The sequence below is a fragment of the Chlorocebus sabaeus genome, chromosome 12, assembly GCF_047675955.1.
Source record: "Chlorocebus sabaeus isolate Y175 chromosome 12, mChlSab1.0.hap1, whole genome shotgun sequence".
NCBI classification, from domain to species: Eukaryota; Metazoa; Chordata; class Mammalia; order Primates; family Cercopithecidae; genus Chlorocebus; species Chlorocebus sabaeus.
This window is the reverse complement of record NC_132915.1, coordinates 86,441,496-86,461,492: the sequence shown is the minus strand read 5'-3', so window position 1 is coordinate 86,461,492 and position 19,997 is coordinate 86,441,496. Positions and strand designations below refer to the sequence as shown.

General features: G+C 42.2%; 1 protein-coding gene across 4 annotated transcripts in view; it reads left to right on the top strand.

The window, feature by feature from the left end:
* ASTN2 (astrotactin 2) overlaps positions 1 to 18,931 on the top strand; it is a 987,199-nt gene extending 968,268 nt beyond the window's left edge. For all 4 annotated transcript variants that reach the window (XM_007968251.3, XM_007968252.3, XM_007968250.3 and 1 more), the window contains 3 exons: positions 2,072 to 2,172; positions 3,842 to 4,025; positions 18,077 to 18,931. In XM_007968251.3, the coding sequence (XP_007966442.1) occupies positions 2,072 to 2,172; positions 3,842 to 4,025; positions 18,077 to 18,314 (523 nt within the window). In that variant the 3' untranslated portion in view covers positions 18,315 to 18,931. The remainder of the gene's footprint in view (positions 1 to 2,071; positions 2,173 to 3,841; positions 4,026 to 18,076) is intronic.
* Positions 18,932 to 19,997: the final 1,066 nt, after the last annotated feature.

Here is a 19,997-nt window from a genome sequence, read left to right as displayed (position 1 = left end):
AGGCCTCAGGTCATGGAAAGTCAAAGCTGGCAGAGCCCATGTAGGTAACCCAGATCTGATCCTCTGAGCTTGCAAGTGGGAGCAATAAAATGGCAGCTGAGAACAAAGAGCGTGGGTTTTAGAGTAAGACAGATGATTGTCCTGGCTCCTTAATTTTCTGAACCTGTGACTTTGGACACATTGCTTAATGTTTTTAATCTTCAGTTTTATCTTCTGAAAGGTGTAGATAATGAGGGTGATTATTTTAGCATGTTTTCATAAGATCAGAAAACGTATGAGATGGCACTGCTTCAACATAGTTGGGGTTCAGCAAATGTAGCTAATGGAATCACATTTTTACAGAGTTGGTTTCTATAGAACTGTGATCAGAAGACAACAGCTTATGGTGGTTGCATGTATGAACTTTAGAGTCAGAGAAACCAAGGTTTAAATTGCCAATCCTAGTAATTACCATGTGGTTCTGGGCAAGCTCTTTCCCCTCTCTGAGCCTCACATAAAAATAAAGAGAGTAATAGTACCTGTCATTTAGGATTGTGTCAGGGAACTAATTGTGTTAATGTAGGTAACTCTTAGCTCAGTGCTTGACACATATTAGGGTCTTAGCACTTAATAATTAATTTGTATAACCAACTTATAATTATTAAGTGCAAGTAAGTATGACCAATCAGGGCTCACCATTCTGAAACTTGGTAATCATAGTGTTTTGCCTATTTTATAACATGGGATACTTTGAGATGCAGGGGAGGAGGTAAGAAAATAGGGCCATTAGGACCCCAGTCTCTTCTACTTAATGTAGGGAACCCTCTACCCACTTCACACTACTGCCTCTACCCTTAAAAGCTAGTGAAAAAGAATGGCATGATGCAGACAGAACACTCAGATGCTCAACCCTTCTATTCAGACTGTTATTGGCCTCTAAGGCTCACATCACCTAGAAAGTCGTTTCTGCTCCCTTCTTAGACTTTGCTTAACTCTAGAACTTGGAGATCTGGGAATATAAGGGTCACAGAGCTTCCCCAAGATAGGACAGAGGACAGAGGCTGCTCTAGAAAGAATTAAGTGCTCTGGATTAGACTTGAATCTACCAGGTCTACGTTTTACCAGTTCTTCCCTTCTAAGGCCACACAGGCTGTGTCTGCTCCCACCAATATAGCATGGAGCTTCGGATGACATCACAGAAAGGTGGGGATATGCCTTATAGCCAGATTAACCCCCAGTCTCCCTGGCATGGCCTACAAGGTTCCCACCAACCTTTTACCTCATCTCCCTTTGTTTCAGCCATACTGGCTACCCATTTCTTCAACTGTCTGGGCTCCTTCTCTCCTCAGGACCTTTGTACTTACTGAGCCTCCTACATAGAATGCTCTTTCCCCAGGTCTTCCTTCCATAAACCGGTTCTTCTTCACTATTCAGGTCTTAGGTCCTAAAGATTCTTCTTCAGGAAGGCTTTCATGGGCTACATTCTGGAGCTTATACTCCCCATGCTCCCGCATTAGTCTTTTTCTCATTATTCTGGTATATTTTCTTCCACACTAAACGATTATCTGATTTTTTTGTTTTTACTTTTTGATTTTTACTTACTTTTTTGATCTGTGACCTTGACTCTCTTGTTCATCTTTATAACCTTAGCACTTAAAGTACTTCCTGGTGTGGAGTAAATGCTCAATAAATATTTCTTAAATGAGTAAATTAATGAATATATAAATTGATATATCCAGCCATAAAGGATAGCATTAGGGCTCACTTCTCAGACCCCGGACTCAGATGGCTTGAATTCAGTACCCCCGTTCTGTTCCTCAGTAACTGAGACAGTGGAAAGATACACAATCTAAGTCTCAGTGTCCTCATTGACAAGATGTGGATGACAAAAAAATCCCTCCCTTTTAGGCTGAGATGAAGTGCAAAGTGCCAAGTAGGCAGTTAGTGCTCAACAAATGCTTTATAATTATCATTCTTTTTTAAAAATCATTTTTCCTGTAGCCTAATGTGCCATGACTGTGTTCTTCCCTGCAACTCCCAGGGCCTTCTATGAAGTCACAGCCTGGTGCTCTGTTTTCTTGCTGTGCTGCAGGTTCACTCTGTATGCTGTGGATACACGAGGGAGGCACTCAGAGCTAAGCACGGTAACCCTGAGGACGGCCTGTCCACTGGTAGATGACAACAAGGCAGAAGGTAGGTGACCTAGTTTTTCAACTCCAAGGTAACTCTCATATTTCCCCTAAGTTCTGTACCCAACAGTCACTAATCATTAAACATACACACATACACACACACATACACCAACACACTGGCACAGGGAGAAGAAAGTGAAGGCACTAAGGGAACGGGAGGAACATGGAGCTAAATTAATCAAAGTCATGAAGGGAAAAATTAAGATTGACTAGCAATGTCTTTGGCAGTGGAAAGACTTCCCCCTCTTTTAGAGAGTTGATCTGTGTTCTGACTTACAGGCCGGGAATGGTAGGGAGTCAGAGCCCCATGACTGTATCTTGTCCCTTGGCCTAGATTTCTCAGGGACCAATCATTTTCTCCCACTTGTCTTTGCTAGAGTAGTAAAGAGATGGCACCTAGAAGACCATTTCACCTAGTGGTGCCCATAGCAGATATCATTAGCAGATCACAGCATACTGTTCCATCCAGTCCCATGGTGGCCTCAGAATCCTCAGCAGAGAGCTACCATCAGTGATTATCAGTCAGTTAGCATGCAAGATTAAATGTTTTCCTGCTTCCGGTTCATGACGTAAACAGCAGGCAAAAAAACACCTGAAAAAAGTACAATTAGTTAATCAGATACACCATATACTTAGTTCTTGAACATGGTGTAGATGCAGTTTCTACATCAAGTCTAGCAACATGTGACAGTGGCTCATAAGTCCTGGTGGTCTACTTAAAGTTGAACAATTATTTCTCAAAAGTTCAAGCAATGCAGTAGAGACATGGTCTCCACCTTTTAGGAATTCACATTGTGGGTGGTGAGACAGACATTTCTGCAGACGACTCAATAATAAACTCAATTATAAATGTTTTATATGCTACCAAAGGAGAGGGGATTTAAATTATTTTCCTCATAAATTTAAAAAATTTTTATTTTAAAATAACACATGTCCATTGTTTTTTTCTTTTTAAAAAAAAGTAAAAATAAAAATCAGAGTAGAAAATAGGGTAACATAAATGTTCCTCCCATTTTTACTCTAAGTTTCCAGATTCTCCTAGAGGCAACTGTTGTCAGTAATGATTTAGGGCCACATAGAGATTTCGATCGGAGTTTTTGAAGCTGAAAGAATATACCTTCTAGTCATGTTGAATTGAAGTTACTTTCATTAGCAGGAGTAACTGAAGCAGTAGGAATAGCCATGAACAGCAAGCAGAAGCCTTTAGATTTTCTTTGAAAGGTGTTTCAAACGGGGACCTATCAGACCTGATCACAGAAATGTGTTGGAAATACAACAAAGGGGAAATAGAAGGAGGGCGTTGAGATTATCCAAGACAGTTTATTTAAGCCAATTGTATGTAAAATCACAGGTACAATAATTATATTGATAATTAAGCTTGCAATTATGAGCACTAACTTTGTACCAGGCCCTGTGTTGAGTGCTTTGTATCCACTCTTTAATTTAGTTCTCCCAATGCACCTCCAGAATAGACATCATTACCTCCAGATGACAGGAAACCAAACACAACCAGTCAATAACGTATTCCTGATGCAATTAAGGTTTGTCTGCTCCCAGAGCTTATGCAAGCAAACTATCTCACCACTGTGCCTTTCCTATTGAAACCCATGCTTATATCCTTACTTGTTTTCACCACCCAGTGATCAATTTCTGCCCTTCTGACCTCTCAGAAATAGCTGACAAGATCTACAATCTGTACAATGGGTACACAAGTGGAAAGGAGCAGCAGATGGCCTACAACACCCTGATGGAGGTCTCAGCCTCGATGCTGTTCCGAGTCCAGCACCACTACAACTCTCACTATGAAAAATTTGGCGACTTCGTCTGGAGAAGTGAGGATGAGCTGGGGCCCAGGTATGGGCGTATTTGTGTGATTGAAAGGGCATATTCTTTTTGCTTCCAGTTGACTTTTCTGGACCCTTTCCCCATAGGCTGAGAATAGGCTTTATCAAGTAAATAAGGGTGATTATCACCTTAGTCGTGTCAAGGCTAAAAATAGAAAATGAGCAGGGAGAATGAAAGAATCTTGGAACTTTAGATTCCTGCACTCCTGGAATGTTTAATAGGGAAAGGGCATTGATGCTGTTTGCATTAATCATTCTCCTTGCTCATCTCCCACCTTGTTTTACAGATAGGAAACTTAGGCTCTTTGAAGGCCTGTGTCCTAACCAAGATCACGGAGGAGAACAGCAGCGGGGCCATGATGCATAATCCAGGGCCTTTCTCAGTTTTCTATAAGAAGTCTGAGTTTTTCTACAGTAAATAGCTATGATTTTGACTAAAGTCCATTAGTGAACACGACTGCATAAATTGATGAATTCAACATGTATGAAGGCTTTATTTTTGTCCTGCATGCCAGTCACTATGCCAGGAACCAGCAATGATTCAAACAGAACTAAGGCACAGTCACTATCATCTAAAGCTTCATAAAGCAGTATATGCAATGGTGGCTGCATTTTATGTCTTGCATCTAGCAACATTCATCCATTCAGCATATATTTAACAGCACCTGTTATGTGGTGGCTGCTGACAATGCAATGGTAAAAAGGTAGAAATGGTTGCTACCTATATATAACTTCCTGTTGCAGGTAGTTAAACAGGCAGTTATGTAGAGCAGGAAAAATAAGTGTCATGATAGCAGAAGAACAGAACTCTTTGGGAACATACATGAGACATAGGCATCTGGTCTAGGTCACCCAATGAAGCTACACTGGGGCTGAGAGCCTGAGGCCTAAGGTTTGAGTTGGGGTAAGGTAAGTGAGGGTTGCTGGGGAGGATAGGTGTTTGGAGTAGAGAGACTACCCGACGGAATGCTCAGAAGAGAAAATATTACATGACAGTGGAAGTTTTCTTCTCAACTTTGGATCATTTGCCTACCACTTTTATGACTTTTGCCATCTCACCACCATATATATTTTATGTTGTATTTCTTTCCTAGATTCACTTCTTATTAAAAATGTATTTGAACAGAAAACACATTATCTTGTAAAGGAAAAACCAACACCATCTCCCCTTAACAGAAAATTAAACTTAACCCTTCAATACAATGGACAAAATCAACAAAAGTGGAACAAGACAAAAAACAGAAAACAATGTTGTTCAATTCTAGCAGAGCCTGAGGCTGTCCCTTCAAAAGGGAGATTAGTTAGAGAAGTGTTAAAGACACAGCCCCAAACCAAGATTGTCTTTTCTTTTTTTGAGATGGAGTTTCGCTCTTGTTGCCCAGGCTGGAGAGCAATGGTGCTATCTTGGCTCACTGCAACCTCCGCCTCTTGAGTTCAAGCGATTCTCCTGCCTTAGCCTTCCAAGTGGCTGGGATTATAGACACCCATCACCATGCCAGGCTAATTTAAAAAAAATTTTTTTAGTGGAGAGAGGGTTTCACCAAGTTGGCCAGGCTGGTTTCGAACTCCTGACCTCAACTGATCCGCCCATCTCAGCCTCCCAAAGTGCTTGGATTACAAGCATGAGCCACCGGCCGGCCCAATATTTTCTTTTTGAAGTAACCTGAAAGAGGGGAAGAGAATGCAAGAGCTAATCTAACCACTTTCGCAAACGTGATTCATTTTTGTTTAATATTGGGTCTGTGATCATCTTGAGTACCACCTAAAATCCTTTCCCTACCCTAGAAGAACTCAGCCTGCACTTTGGTAAACACTGTGTTTGGAGCAACTAAAGAATTTCCGTGTAGTTGCAACAAAGCGTGTGACAGCAGGAGTGGTAAGAGATAATAAGGGGGAGGTCAGTGGGAGCCAGATCCTGAATGCTCTTTAAATTAGGTTAAGAAGTTGGTATTATCTCCTTAGGGTAATGGTAAGCTTTTCAAGTGTTTTTCACAAAAAGGAATAATATTATCACATCATCAAAGGAGAAAGACCCCTCTGGCTTCATTATAGGGGTCAAGGTAAGAAAGCGGCAGTGAGGCTCTAGAGGCTGTTGTGATAATAGTCCCAGGAACACAGCATAGCATTCTAGGCCAGGGTGGCATTGGTGCACTGGAGAGAATCACATGACTTCCTGAAATACTTAGTGGGCAGCACTTCATGCTTTAAAAACTTCGAAATGACCATATAGGGTATTAATGCCATTTTTTGGATGATAAGGAAATTGAGGTCCCATGGGGCAAAATGAGCTGCCCAGAGTTGTGCAGAGTTTGACAGGGAGGCCAGTTCTGCCTTGAGCTCTCACCTTGAGCCCTTAGAACATTTGCAATGGCCCTCCAAGAATTTTAGGCTCTCAGGGACAGAGATGAGAGCTTGGTCCAGGGATAAAAGGGATCTCACCCCAGGGCAAGGCCTTATCAGTTCTGTTGGGTCCTGGACTTTAACTTTCTCCCTTGCACATGAAAGGAAGGTTCTTTAGATAAAACCTAAAAGAGGGCGGGACTGGCAGGCTGAAGTGAAGAGCCCCAGATGAAAGCTGCTGTGTGAGTCTTCTCAGCTGCCATCTTGCCTATGGACAGAGGAAGGCATTCCACTCTTTTGGGCTTTCCCAGAGGGCTCAGGGAGTTTGTGTGGAAGCTAAACCAGAGCTCCACTTCTGACTTTGTCTTTACAGCCCCCTGGAATCCTTTATGGGCCTCCAGGACATAAATCTTCTGGAAAGGCCGCCAGGCTGCCCACAAAGGATGGGCAATCCACTCAGTAATGGACTGTGATAACCCGCTAACCCCTAGTCAGGCAGTCACCAGCAACTGTCTGTGAACGTCCCCACCCTGTCACCCAGCTTCCTCCTCCTCTGGTCTTTCTAGTCTCCAGGAGGATATCTGAGATTGCTCCAACATCCCACACTGATTATGTCAGCAGGAATCAAGGAAGCTGCCTCCTAATCTATCCTGGTGCTGCTAATAAACTCACTGTGCAACCCTGGGCTCTGCCGCTTTCTGGCCTTCAGTCTCCTCACCTATAACATGACCAGGATGAACTAGAACAGTGTTATTTTTTTTTAACCAGTGGCTTTTTTTTTTTCCTAAATAAATCTTACATGGAATCACAGCCCACCTCCACAGAGAATTCTCTAAAATGTCTACCCATTTGCTCTGTCACACCTTCATGGTTTAACTATCGTTCCTGTACTTACTAGATTTAGAATCTTATATTGCTTGTATGTTTACTTACATATTATCTGTCTTCCCCACTACAATGTAAACTATGTGTAGTTAGTGATCCCTTATGTCGTATTCACATTTATAAGTAGGTGCTAAGTAATTCGTTGTTGAGTAATTGGGTAATGAGATGATTAAATGTGTGGACCAGATGACTAAAGATTTGTTCTGGTAGAAACTGGAGTGGGTAGCCTGGAGTCCCACCTGCTGGGTCTCCTCTTCTATGCCCCTCCACCCCACCCAATCCCAAGCATCCCTTAGGTCTCTCCAAGCCCTCAAGAATCTTTAGATCACAGTTGGAAACAATTGAATTCCATGAACTCTGAGGTCTTCTAACATTCCAAGAAATGCAATGTCCTTGCAAATATTAAAAGATTTGAAGATATGTCACTTCATTGATTGATTGATTCATTCATTCATTTAATGTGCTAACTATATGTCAGGCCATGTACTGGAGGCTAAAAATACAAGTGAAGATGACAGATCCTGCCTTTACAAGGTTCAGCATCTAATGAGGAAAAGACTGGTCAGCCGGCAATTGCAGTGGCATTTGGCATGTGAATGGACGAGCATTTTAGAGCAGTGCTTCTCAAACTTCAACGTGCCTGAGAATCACCTGGGGACTTGTTACAATCTAAATTGACTCAGTAGTCTGGGTTGGGCCTGAGATTCTACATTTACTGAATTCCATGAACTCTGGGGTCTTTTAACATTCCAAAAAATGCAATGTAACAAGCTCTCATAGTGATGTTAATGTTGTTGGCCCCAAAAGCACACTTGGAGTGACCAGGTTCCAGATGCAGAAAGCTGGAGCAGCTAATCCAGACCTGGAGCTCAAGGAAGAATTCTTGTGAAAGAAAGAACGTTTCTAAGTTTAGAAACAGAATGAAGAAGGGTCCTCCAGGTGGAAGGGAGAGAGTCTTCTCATCAGAAGGAATTACCAATGCAAAGATGAGAGAAGGTTGGGTAAGAGAATATACTTCAGTTAAAAATGTAAATCTTATTGGAGAAGAGAGTTCAAAGTGAAAGAGGAGAGTTCAAGGTGAAAAGGAAAAGCAAACAAACAAAAACAACAAGGCTGGATTGTTTAGCAAAGGACGGATCATGATGGCTCTTGTGAGTTCTGTTCACAAGTTTCTTCTTTCTCCCAGAAGCCATATAAATGTTTTAAACAGAGGAGCAATTTGGATAAATTTGCTCTGCCTTTCAAGGATTAGCAAGTGTGCAGAACATCACAGTGTAAATAAGAGATGGCAAGATGCTTCTCCAAAGCCAGGAGCCCAGGGATTCTGTCCTAGCCTTGTCACCTACTTGTTGTGTGACCTTGGACACAAGCCATCCCCATTCTGGACCTCGTTTGTAACATGAAAGGGCTGAACTCCAAAGTCTCTTCCAGCTGGGAAGCCAAGGAACCAGAAAACGCTGAAGGTCATAAAGACCAGAGAACAGACACATCGTTAGTATCATTTCACCTCCAGCCCTGCACGTTTTGTTTTTCAGGGACCCAGGTTGGCTAGAGTGATAAGAGGTTTTTCCAGGAGTACACTGAGGACTGATATCATAAGATGAGCTCTATTAGGATTCTCTTCGACTATGTAATCACTAAACCCCAAAATGTTTTCAAATCTTTCCTATATCTGTGGTCATATGTGTCCCTATAAGATTTAGTGACAAAAGGACATCTCTTACCTCTGCCTAATAAATCTATCAGGCCAGTGTCCCCCAGAGCCTAGTTCTTATGATCACAGGTTACTGCAAACAGCTGCTCGAAGAAGACCTGCTGACACCCAGCTGTCCCCAGCCATAAGGTTCCTATTAGGAGACTTGAAAAACCGAGCTCATAGGTGGCCAGGGACCAGAATTTTCTCGGGTCAGAACATCCTTGACCACTCTTGGACTTCTCTATACTTTCAGTTACGTTTGAGCATATCGAGAGAGAGGAGACAGTAAGCTCTTGAGGACATTTTACTTCCATGAAATTGATCTATCTGGACCAGGAATGATGTATTTATGATGTCAGCTCCTCTTGCCTCCATGGCAGGCATTAGGAACAGATTGCAGAAATTATCACAGGATCTTTCTCAACATGCCATGGGATTTGAAAAGAGTTACACATCCCCTGCTGTGTTCTTAGTGAAAACAAACAAGCCTGGGATGTCACTGTATATTCCTCCAAGATTGTGTTAGCTGCTTCTTTGGATATGTTGAATTAACTCTCGGAATTTTTAAGATAATGGGAACAAGAGCAGACTTAGGCTTCTAGGGTCATAATCTTGTAATCTCAGAGGCACTTTTAACTTTTTTCTGTATATTTTGGCATTTCTAAAATCAGGACGGATTGTGCACAGTGGACATGTACATTAAGCATTGTATTCCTTTTTTCTTGAATGGCTGTTATTAAAGCATTGGCATATCTTGTAATTAAAGGTATCTTCCATTCTACCTTCAATTAAGAAACAAATGCTAATACTAATACAAACTAACTATTACTAACAAAGAAATACTAACAAAACACACTGACTTTGGACATTGAACAAGTGTCCCATGGATCTGTTTTCCCCACTGATAGTATATAGCAAGGTTAGTTATTGTCTTGAAGTTCCTATCAGTTCCAACTGAAATAGCTTTGGATCAGTTGAGACTCAGTCATTTCTGTCATCAAAGAACACATTTTTGAAAAAGTCTTATGATTTCTTCTGAGTGGATGAAAAGAAAAAGCAAATGCAAACATTTTCAGTGGTCACCTTACAAATCACATTTCAAACCTGGTGTTAAAGGTATGTAACCAGTGGCAGTATCTGAGCTTTTGACTTTCTGTTGGATAGGAGCAAGCTGAGGCTAAATTTGATGTAGGTTTATTTTGAAAGTAACCCTGATGAACTACTGGAAAGTCATAAAACCATGGCTTCATTGCACAAGTTCATCACATCAGCTTAAAAATACATGTGTATATATTCATATTTTAAAATGAAAATACCTTCATTTGATTTTGTTCTGAAATAATTCTTGTTCATTATATAAGATCCAAATGATACAGAAAGATATAAAATAATGAAAATTGTGCACCTCTCGGCCACATAATCCCAACCCTACCCCAGAGATTGCATTGTTAACAGTGTACATATGTATTTCCATATACAGATATGGAAATGCATGGAGATAGGGAAACAGATACGGGTTTAAGAATATGTTCATGTCTACAACCATAGCTCTACCATCTCTACTATGTTTAACAAATCCATGAACTATGTTCTAATATCTGCCTGTTTCTATTTAATAATATGCCATACAAGTTTTTCCCCGCAGATACATATGTCAATGTTTTATCTTTTTTAAGGGTCCTTTAGTCATGCAAATATGTGACTGTATCACACATTAATCTGGTTTTGTATTAACAACCAACATATTTCTTACAATTTCTTTGTTATTATAAACAAATCCACATAAACCTTTTGCCCACTTGCCTGATTATTTCTTTAGGTCCACATGATACTTTTGTGCCATTTCATCCCTTTATTGACCCTTGCCGAAGAGTTGCTGTGTTTTGAAAGCTAAGGACTGAAAATTTTCTCACTTCAAGTCAGTTTGCATTTCCTTCCTTCCTTCCTTCCTTCCTTTCTTTCTTCCTTCTTTCCTTCCTTCCTTCCTTCCCTCCCTCCCTCCCCTTGTCCCCAAGACAAAGTCTTGCTCTGTCGCCCAGACTGGAGTGCGGTGGTGCAATCTCAGCTCACTGCAACCTCTGCCTCCCATGTTCAAACGATTCTGTTGCCTCAGCCTCCCAAGTACCTGGGATTACAGGCACCCGCCACTACGCCTGGCCAATTTTTGTATTTTTAGTAGAGACGAGGTTTCACCGTGTTGGCCAGGCTGGCCTCAAACTCCCGACCACAAGTGATTCGCTCGCCTCAGCCTCCCAAAGTGCTGGGATTACAGGTGTGAGACACCGCACCCGGCAGTTTGCATTTATTAATTCGTTATTCTTGCATAGTTAAGAGCTGGACACCAGAGGAGAACTACGCTGTCCAAGAAGCAGGTGGGAAATATTAGTTGAGCATCTATTATTGGCCCAGTTATTTATATTTCATTTAATCTCCTGAACAATAGATTTTGAAGATTAAGCAACAGAGAATCATGTGGAGTTATGTAAACTGTCCATAGTTGCAAGGTCTAAACTCTAAGTGTTGGAGTCTGAATTTAGAATATTGTCTTCTGATATTCAACTGGTGTGCTGTGAAACCACATCGCATCCCAAGATATGTGCACAACTAAGAAAAAATGTGATATGTATCTCCACAAATAAATAAAATGCTTCAGCAGCAAATGGGAAAACATGACTTATGATAGCTGGGAAGATCTGGAAGGCTTCCTGAAGATGAAATTTCAGTGTGACTTTGAGTCATGAATAGAGCCTCAGCAAAAGTGGTCCTCTCAGCTCAGGAATTCAGTACTTGGCAATTGTGTCACAGCAAATTTTGCTGTGAAGTGAGTGGTCATCAGATGATATTTCTCTGTGGATCAAGGCTCTCATGCCTTTTAGATTAAAAACAAATAAACAACAATGACAAACACCTGTTACGACTCCCACTGTAGCACACCCCTTTCTAAAACAGAATTGATTTAATCACCTCCAGTGATGGGGAACCCACTGCCACATGGAATAACCCATTCTAAATTTAGAGGACTTTAGCTTTACATTTTTTATTATTTTGAGCCAAATGTGTCTTCTGGTAGTTTTAGGGTGGCTGTGTCATATGCTTTGGTGCCTTACAGCAGAGGATTGAAACCTCGCCCTCTCCTCCTGTCACCCTGGTCAAATCAATGACTGGCTTGAAGCTCTTTTTTATCACCTGTAGACTCTAAAATTGTGTTGAGGATTAGATGTAGAATAATGTTGCATAGGTACACTTTCTGGCACATAGTGGGTGCTCAATAAATTATAGTCATTATCATCCCTGACCCTCAGATTGTTGCCCATTTGTCTTTTGTTGCTACAACAATGTAACTAATGGCCTAAATCTCCTCTTCCATGGGCACTCTCCATTCCTGCTTTCAGCTCAGCAGGCTTGCTTTTGAGACACCCCTCAGCATCATGATCTGGCTTCAGTTTACATGTGTCCCTCTTACCAGAAGTGTTGGAGGTTCTCCAGATGGAGCCTGACGAGGACACCATGAATAAAGCCATTACTTCCCTTAACCTCTGTCCTCTCCACTTCTGAAGGTTATGTTCCCATTTTTGTGCAACCACATCATGTCCTCAATTCTTATTAAACTTGGGGTCAGCTAACTCAGAGACACTTAAGCTCAACTCCAGAAGGCAGGGAGGAGGGAGGGAGGCAAATGGAAATGTTTTCTTCCTGCCTGTCTTCTTTTTCTCCATTTCAGGGCCCCCTTAGAAATTGGGTCTCTGTCCTGTCTGATTAGTGAGTCAACAGCTGATTGGGGAATGCTGCTGGGAATAGAATTGTTCCCAGAAAAGTGGCATTTGGGCCCAGCCCCTGACTCTTTCACAAGCGATTCCTGTCTCAGTCTCACCTGCTGATAAAACAATAAATTAGTATGTGGTGGCCCTCCCTCACCTCTTGCTTCCTATCCCAGTGGGTCCTATCTCCAATGAGGAAGATTTCATTTCTGGTATTTGAGAAAAGTGGTCACTCTGACCTATGATTTCCCCTCCAGGGAAAACTTGAAGCACGCCTGGCCTTTTGATTTATGGATCTCTATTGACTACAATTTATTAGACAGCATTTTTGCCTTTGGTCTGTCTCACTCCCACTCTTCCTTCTCCTTCCCAGCCTTTGAGCACCTGAAACCCTTCTCTCCATGGCTTCACTTTCTGAATTCTTCTTTATTTCCTTTTTTTTCTTTTGAGACGGAGTCTCGCTCTGTCACCCAGGCTGGAGTGCAGTGGCCAGATCTCAACTCACTGCAAGCTCCGCCTCCCGGGTTTAGGCCATTCTCCTGCCTCAGCCTCCCGAGTAGCTGGGACTACAGGCGCCCGCCACCTTGCCCAGCTAGTTTTTTTGTATTTTTTAGTAGAGACGGGGTTTCACCTTGTTAGCCAGGATGGTCTCAATCTCGTGACCTCGTGATCCGCCCATCTCAGCCTCCCGAAGTGCTGGGATTACAGGCTAGAGCCACCACGCCAGGCCTCTCCTTTGTTTTCTAAATGTAAACATTGGTTCAGTGCCTGTTATGTACAAAGTCTTGTGCTGGATGCCTGTAGCCATCATTTCATTTCAACCTAACAACAGCCCTACAAAATAAATATTTCTATTTTCATGTATACAAGAGAAAACTGAGGCTTAGGAAGGTGAAGTGACTTGCCCTTATGGGCTCTAAAGCCTGTGTCCTTTTCACTGTAATATTCTGCTTTCAATCATTGCTAACATTTACTTAGAGCTAAGCAAATTGTCCGTAGTATCTCATCCTCCCAACAAAATTGTTATTCTCATTTTATGGATGCTACAACTAAGAGTTAGTGGCATTGAAGAATTTGCTCACAAACCACATAGCTGTAATTTATAGAGCTGGGATTTAAATCTGGGATTCCAGAGCCAAAACTTCATCTTGACTCTGGAATCAGGAACCCTGGTTCTAGCTTTGCCTTTGTTACTAACTCAAGGTGTTCCTTAAAGGCAAAATCATTTTCTCACTCCAAATATGTTTTCCTAATCCATGCAAAAGGAGGCTTTGTCTGTTCCTTTGGAAGAAGGGCATTTGGGCATGTTGGAAGAATTGTCTTTTCCAACATCATTTTCTATTTATATTTATCGCTTACTTCTGTGACTGTCTAATCAGAAAATGTCTCTCCATTGCCCAGAATAAAATCCAAATACTACATCATGACTTGGAAGAGTCTGCCTGGTCTGATCCCTGCCAAGCTCACTGGTCTCCCACCTATTCTTTGCACTGGTTATTTCAAACAACTAGTGGTTTATGTTCTCTCCAGTCTAAGTTGGGATGGGCAATTTCCTCTGCCTTCTCATCTACCTGAAAATGCTGTTTCATTATTGAAGACCTAGCTTAGGTGTGACATCCTCTTGAGAGACTACTCTGAGTCTCCAAACTGAGGATTGATGTCCATCTTTTATATTCCCAGAACAGCATGCTTAGTGTTCCTCAGCCCAGTGCTCTGCCCCCGAATTAGAGGCTGTTAATATTTCTGTCTGCCTGTCTCTTGTCACTGACTTATAAAGATACCCAAGGCTTAAACTAGTTAATATCAGTCGCAGGGCCTGGTACACAAAATACACCTAATGATATATAATAATGATGATGGCCATGAGAGTGATGGTGGTGGTAGTAATGCTAATGGTGATGATACTTTCTAGCATGCATCAGGTGCTACTTTGTGCCAAGTAATTTTCTAAGAGTTTGACATTTACTGACTTAACCCTCACTATAACTTTATGAGGTGAGCCATCTGCTGTTCCCTTTGCATAGATGAGCAAACCAAGAAAAGAAGCTTTTTTTTACCAGTATAGAGAAAAATCAAACCAACACCTGTAAGTACAACAATGGGAAACAGTTAACACCTCACTGTGCACTCCACTTGGTTACTTTTTTTTTTTTTTTTTTTTTTGATAGAGTTTTGCTCTTGTTGCCCAGGCTGGAGTGCAATGGTACGATCTCGGCTCACTGCAACCTCCGCCTCTTGGGTCCAAGCAATTCTCCAGCTTCAGCTTCCCGAGTAGCTGGGATTACAGGCATATACCACAAGACCCGGCTAATTTTTGTATTTTTAGTAGAGACAGGGTTTTACCATGTTGGCCTGGCTGGTATCAAACTCCTGACCTCAGGTGATCCACCCACATCATCCTCCCAAAGTTTTGGGATTACAGGCATGAGCCACCACTCCCAGCCTCCACTTGGTTTAATTCTGTTTTGCCTCCTTCCACTCAGTTCTCCTCAAACAACCAGAAGTATTTTTAAACAGTTCAGCTCCAAACCTGTTACTTTGCTTCTTAAAATATTTCAATAAGTCTCCCACTTACTCTCAAGACAATAATCATAGATAACATTTATTGACAGTTTATTATGTGTTTGTTAATTTTTTATTTTAAAAATAACACTTTGGTAGATACAGTTATTATTTTCATTTTGTGGGTAAGGTAAGAAAACTGTGGGACAAGTGGTAAAGCAGTTCACTCAGTATCCCACAGAGTGAGTGGCTGAGCTGGGATTTGAACCTGAGCAGTCGGTGTTCTGGAGCCTGTGGATGTATCATTACTCCATACAACCACTGTCCTAGCTGCTAGGCTCCGGCAGCCTGACTCTGGCTCCTTCCAGTTTTCCTTGTGTCCCTACTCGTATACTGTATTGCAGCCATAGATTCTCAGAACATCTATGCATCTCTAATCTCTGTACTTTTACTTTTACTTTTTTTTTTTTTTTTTTTTTTGAGGTGGAGTTTTGCTCTTGTTGCCCAGGGTGGAGTAGAGTGGCACAATCTTTGTTCACTGTAACCTCCGCCTTATGGTTTCAAACAATTCTCCTGCCTCAGCCTCCTGAGTAGCTGAGATTACAGGTGCCCACCACCACGCCCAGCTAATTTTTGTATTTTTAGTAGAGACAGAGTTTCACCATGTTGGCCAGGCTGCTGTCGAACTTCTGACTTTGTGATCCACCCGCCTTGGCCTCCTAAAGTGCTGGGATTACAGGCGTGAGCCACTGTGCCCAGCCGCCTTTTACTCTTCTTATCTAACTCCTATTCCTTTAGGAGACTGAACACATGTTTCACACATAATAGGAAGTGTTCTTGGACATCCTTGATCCTACTTAAGTACCTTCCTCTGTTTTCACACAGCTCTCGTGACTTCTTTTATAATTGCTTTTGTCACTCGTATTATCATCTCCATTTTTCTACCAGAAGTTCTGCCACATAATAAATGCTCAGTAAATCAGCAAGAAATGACTTTATCTCCTTCAACTTCACAACAGTCTCATTTTTCAAATGAAGAAACAGATTTAGAGATGTTAAGTAAATGTCCCCAGGACACAGAATTATTAAAGAATGAAGCAAGAACTCAAGTGAGAAGGGATGGAAAAGAAACTCCTCAGGCTCCTCTTGGGGGGGCACTTGCCCAAGGGGAAAGAGGACTGTGGCTAGAGTGTGATTATGAAGTGATGAATTCTTGGCACCTCAGGAAATATTCCACCCAAGTGGTGAACTATACAAAGAGGACTTTTTGAAAGGCACCTCATAAATTGTGCCCACAAAATGTACACACATAAGCCCGGTCCTTTTTCAGCTGCTATGCAGGTGCCTAACACAGTCTCCCATTTGTGGGGTCTGTTGTTGTAAAACTCTTTCCCTCCTGTGGTATCAGAGGGGCATGGAGAGGACAGCAGGAGAGAGAACTTCTCATGTAGCCTCCCAGGGTGCCTGGGCATCTTGAAGATGCTGGAACATAGAGAAAAGTGGTTTCCACATGGAGACAGACAGCTTTACACTGAAGCTGACTTGTAATGTGACCTGGGATAAAGACATTCTGTTCCTTCTCTAAGCCTCAGTTTCCACATTTTTAATGAAAGTGGGTCAGACTAGGTCAGTGGTTCTCAACTTGGGTGATATTGCTCCCAGAGTATATTTGGCAATGACTAAAGACAGTTTTACTGGGGCAAGGATGCTATTGAAAATTCTTCAATGTCTAAAGAATTTTGACAATTCACGACTGGGGCAAGGGTACTATTGGTGGTAGGTGGAGCCCTGGGATGCTGCTCAATGTCCTATAGGATTGTTCCCACAACAAAAAAAAAATCTAGCCCAGAATGTCGATAGTGCCACCTTTGAAAAACCCTGGACTAGGTGATTGCAACAATCCTTCCTGGCTTTATTTGTCTATGCAGCCATCAGATTTCTCCCAGCAGCACCCTATAGGGCTCTAGATAAGTTCTTAAGGTTATCCTCCATAGTACAGAATGATTATTGGTAAGGCTAGTCTTCAGCGTAACCTTGATCCTGAGGGCTCATTCCAGCAATCCTTTATAAGAGTAGCTATCATTTATTAGAAGCTTACTCTGAGCTCTGTATCAGGCGTTAGGCATTTCTCATACTCAACTTGAGAATAAGACCATCATCATTTTTTTAAAGATGGAAAAAAATGAGACACAGAAAAGTTCTGATTTGGGAACATATATATATTTGATGAAAGGGAATCACAAAGGGCAAGATTTCAAAGTTTCCAGACTGGGAGAAAAGAGTGTGAAAGAGTTCATGAAATGAGAACACAGACAGTTAGAAAGGGACTGTGGGTGGTCAGGCCTAGATTTAGATTATTTCCAACTCCAGTGGCCAACTTGATGTTTGCCTTAGTCAAGTAGTGTCACTATTCTGAGCCTTGCTTGAGCTCCTAACCCATTAAAAGGGGGTAGACAATACATTCAGGATAGTTATAGAGGCTAAATAAAAAATTTAAAATATACCCAGTGTCTAGCATATGGTGTCAATAACTTTTAGTTGTTCTTGTTGCTTTTTAATCATTATAATAATATCTATTTGATCAGAGTCCAAGGCTGGTCACCTTCAAACTCCTAGGGCTCCCATATCCTAGAAGTAAAAATATTAGGTTAAAGGCTATGACTCTTGTTCCTTTTTTTTAACACATTGCACAATTGAAGAAGACAGGTTCTGGGGTAATTTTTGAGTGAGTGTTTGAAGTTCCACACTCCGATCCGGAATAGATAGGAAATGGTTGGGAGAAGAAGTTCTCATTTGTTTGTTGACATTTACTCACTCCCTCAAAGGCCTAACTCTTGATCTGAGCTTCTTTAATCATGGCTGTCTCATCCTACCTTTCAGGAAGGCCCACCTGATTCTACGGCGGCTGGAGAGGGTGAGTAGCCACTGCTCCAGCCTCCTGCGGAGTGCCTACATCCAGAGCCGTGTGGAAACGGTGCCCTATCTTTTCTGCCGCAGCGAGGAGGTCCGGCCTGCAGGCATGGTGTGGTACAGCATCCTCAAGGACACCAAAATCACATGTGAGGAGAAGATGGTGTCAATGGCCCGGAACACGTACGGGGAGTCCAAGGGCCGGTGAGGGAGGGTATAACCCTCCGTGAGCACAGAGACTCTCCATGGGAGGGGGAGCAGTATTCTCCTGGATCCTGGGGCCTGGGTGGGCTGGGGGACAGCTGAGGATGGGCCTAGCAGATGAAACTTGCCAGCAAGGCCAAAGCAAATGGTTTCTCCTGTGGATAGTGTCCAGAGACCTTTGAATTATTCATTTTTCTCTATCTTTTATTTTTTCAAAGATATTATTTGACTCTATCAAAAGTCTCTCCTTTTTAAACCTTTTCTTATGGATGGCTGTCAATCCTGAGGCAGAAGTTTTCAGGTGGAGACCAAGCGGCCTTTGCTCTTCTTCCTCCTTCCTGCCACACTCTGCTTTCTTCCTGCCATGGACCCCTGGAGGAGACCTATGGAGGGACAGTTTTGACCTGACCCCTAGAGGACACAGTTTTGACCTCTTCAGCACCAGGAAGGAAGCTCTGAGGATGGTTGCAGTGAGGAAGCATGGGTCTTTAAGGACTTCTCTCTCTTTTTTGCTGGACATTATTGAGTTTGTGGGACCCTGCCTCTTCCTGCTACCTGTGAGTCTGCCCAGAGTCCCCTGCAGGCCTGTCCATGCATTAAAAATTCCTATTGTCTCTCTTTCTGCTTGGGTAGTATTTCTTACCAAAGGAATGTTCTTGAGAGACCTCTGTTTATTCACTTATTGAGTATCTACCCTGTGCCAGTCACAGAGCATATGCAACTAAAGACAGAGAAGCTTCCTTCCCTCAGGGAACTTATGGCCCAGTGGAAATTATAGAGAAGGAGTCTGATCATTTCAAGCTGTGCTAGAGGAAGAATGGAGGTTCTCTGCATTCACTGTTGGAGCATGAGACACACTGGAGGGCTCCTGAAATGCTTCCTTGAAAAAGTGATACCTAAACCCAAAGGATGAGGAAAAATAAGCCAGACAGAGAGGTGAAAAAGATGGGATTTGCTTGCCAGGCATGGTGGATCGTGTCTGTAATCCCAGCGCTTTGGGAGGCCAGGGCAGGTCGATCACTTGAGGCCAGGAGTTTGAAACCAGCCTGGCCAATATGGCAAAACCCCATCTCTACTAAAAATACAAAAAATAAAAAATAGCATGGTGGCATGCGCCTATAATCCCAGCTACTTGGAAGGCCAAGGCACGAGAATTGCTTGAACCTGGGAGGCAGAGGTTGCAGTGAACCGACATGGTGCCACTGGACTCCAGCCTAGTTGACAACTTAAAAAAAAAAAAAAAAAAAAAAAAAAAAAGATGGGATTTGCTCCAGCAAGAGGGGATATGAACAAAAGCCCAGAGACAAGAGAGAGTACACCTCTTTCAAGGACTGAAAACTTTCCTTAAGAGTAGGGATCAAAGTAACAAGTGTCAAAAGGTGAGGCTGGGAGCTTGGCAAGGTGAGGCTGGGAGCTTGGCAAGGCATTGGAAGCTTTGGAAAAGAAGCTTGACACTGTTTTGGAGCATCCATGACTATTTATATAACTAAAATAGTCAACTTGCTCTTTAAGAAAATCATTCTCACTACAGGGTGAAGAATGGATTGGAGAAGGCCCTAAAGAGAGTGGTACCATTGTCATTTTCCATGAAGGAGGTGGTGGTAGCTTAGGGGGAGACATTCCAACATTAGAATCTCCCTTTATGTATCTATTTTTGAAACAGCTTTATTGAGGTGTAATTGAAATC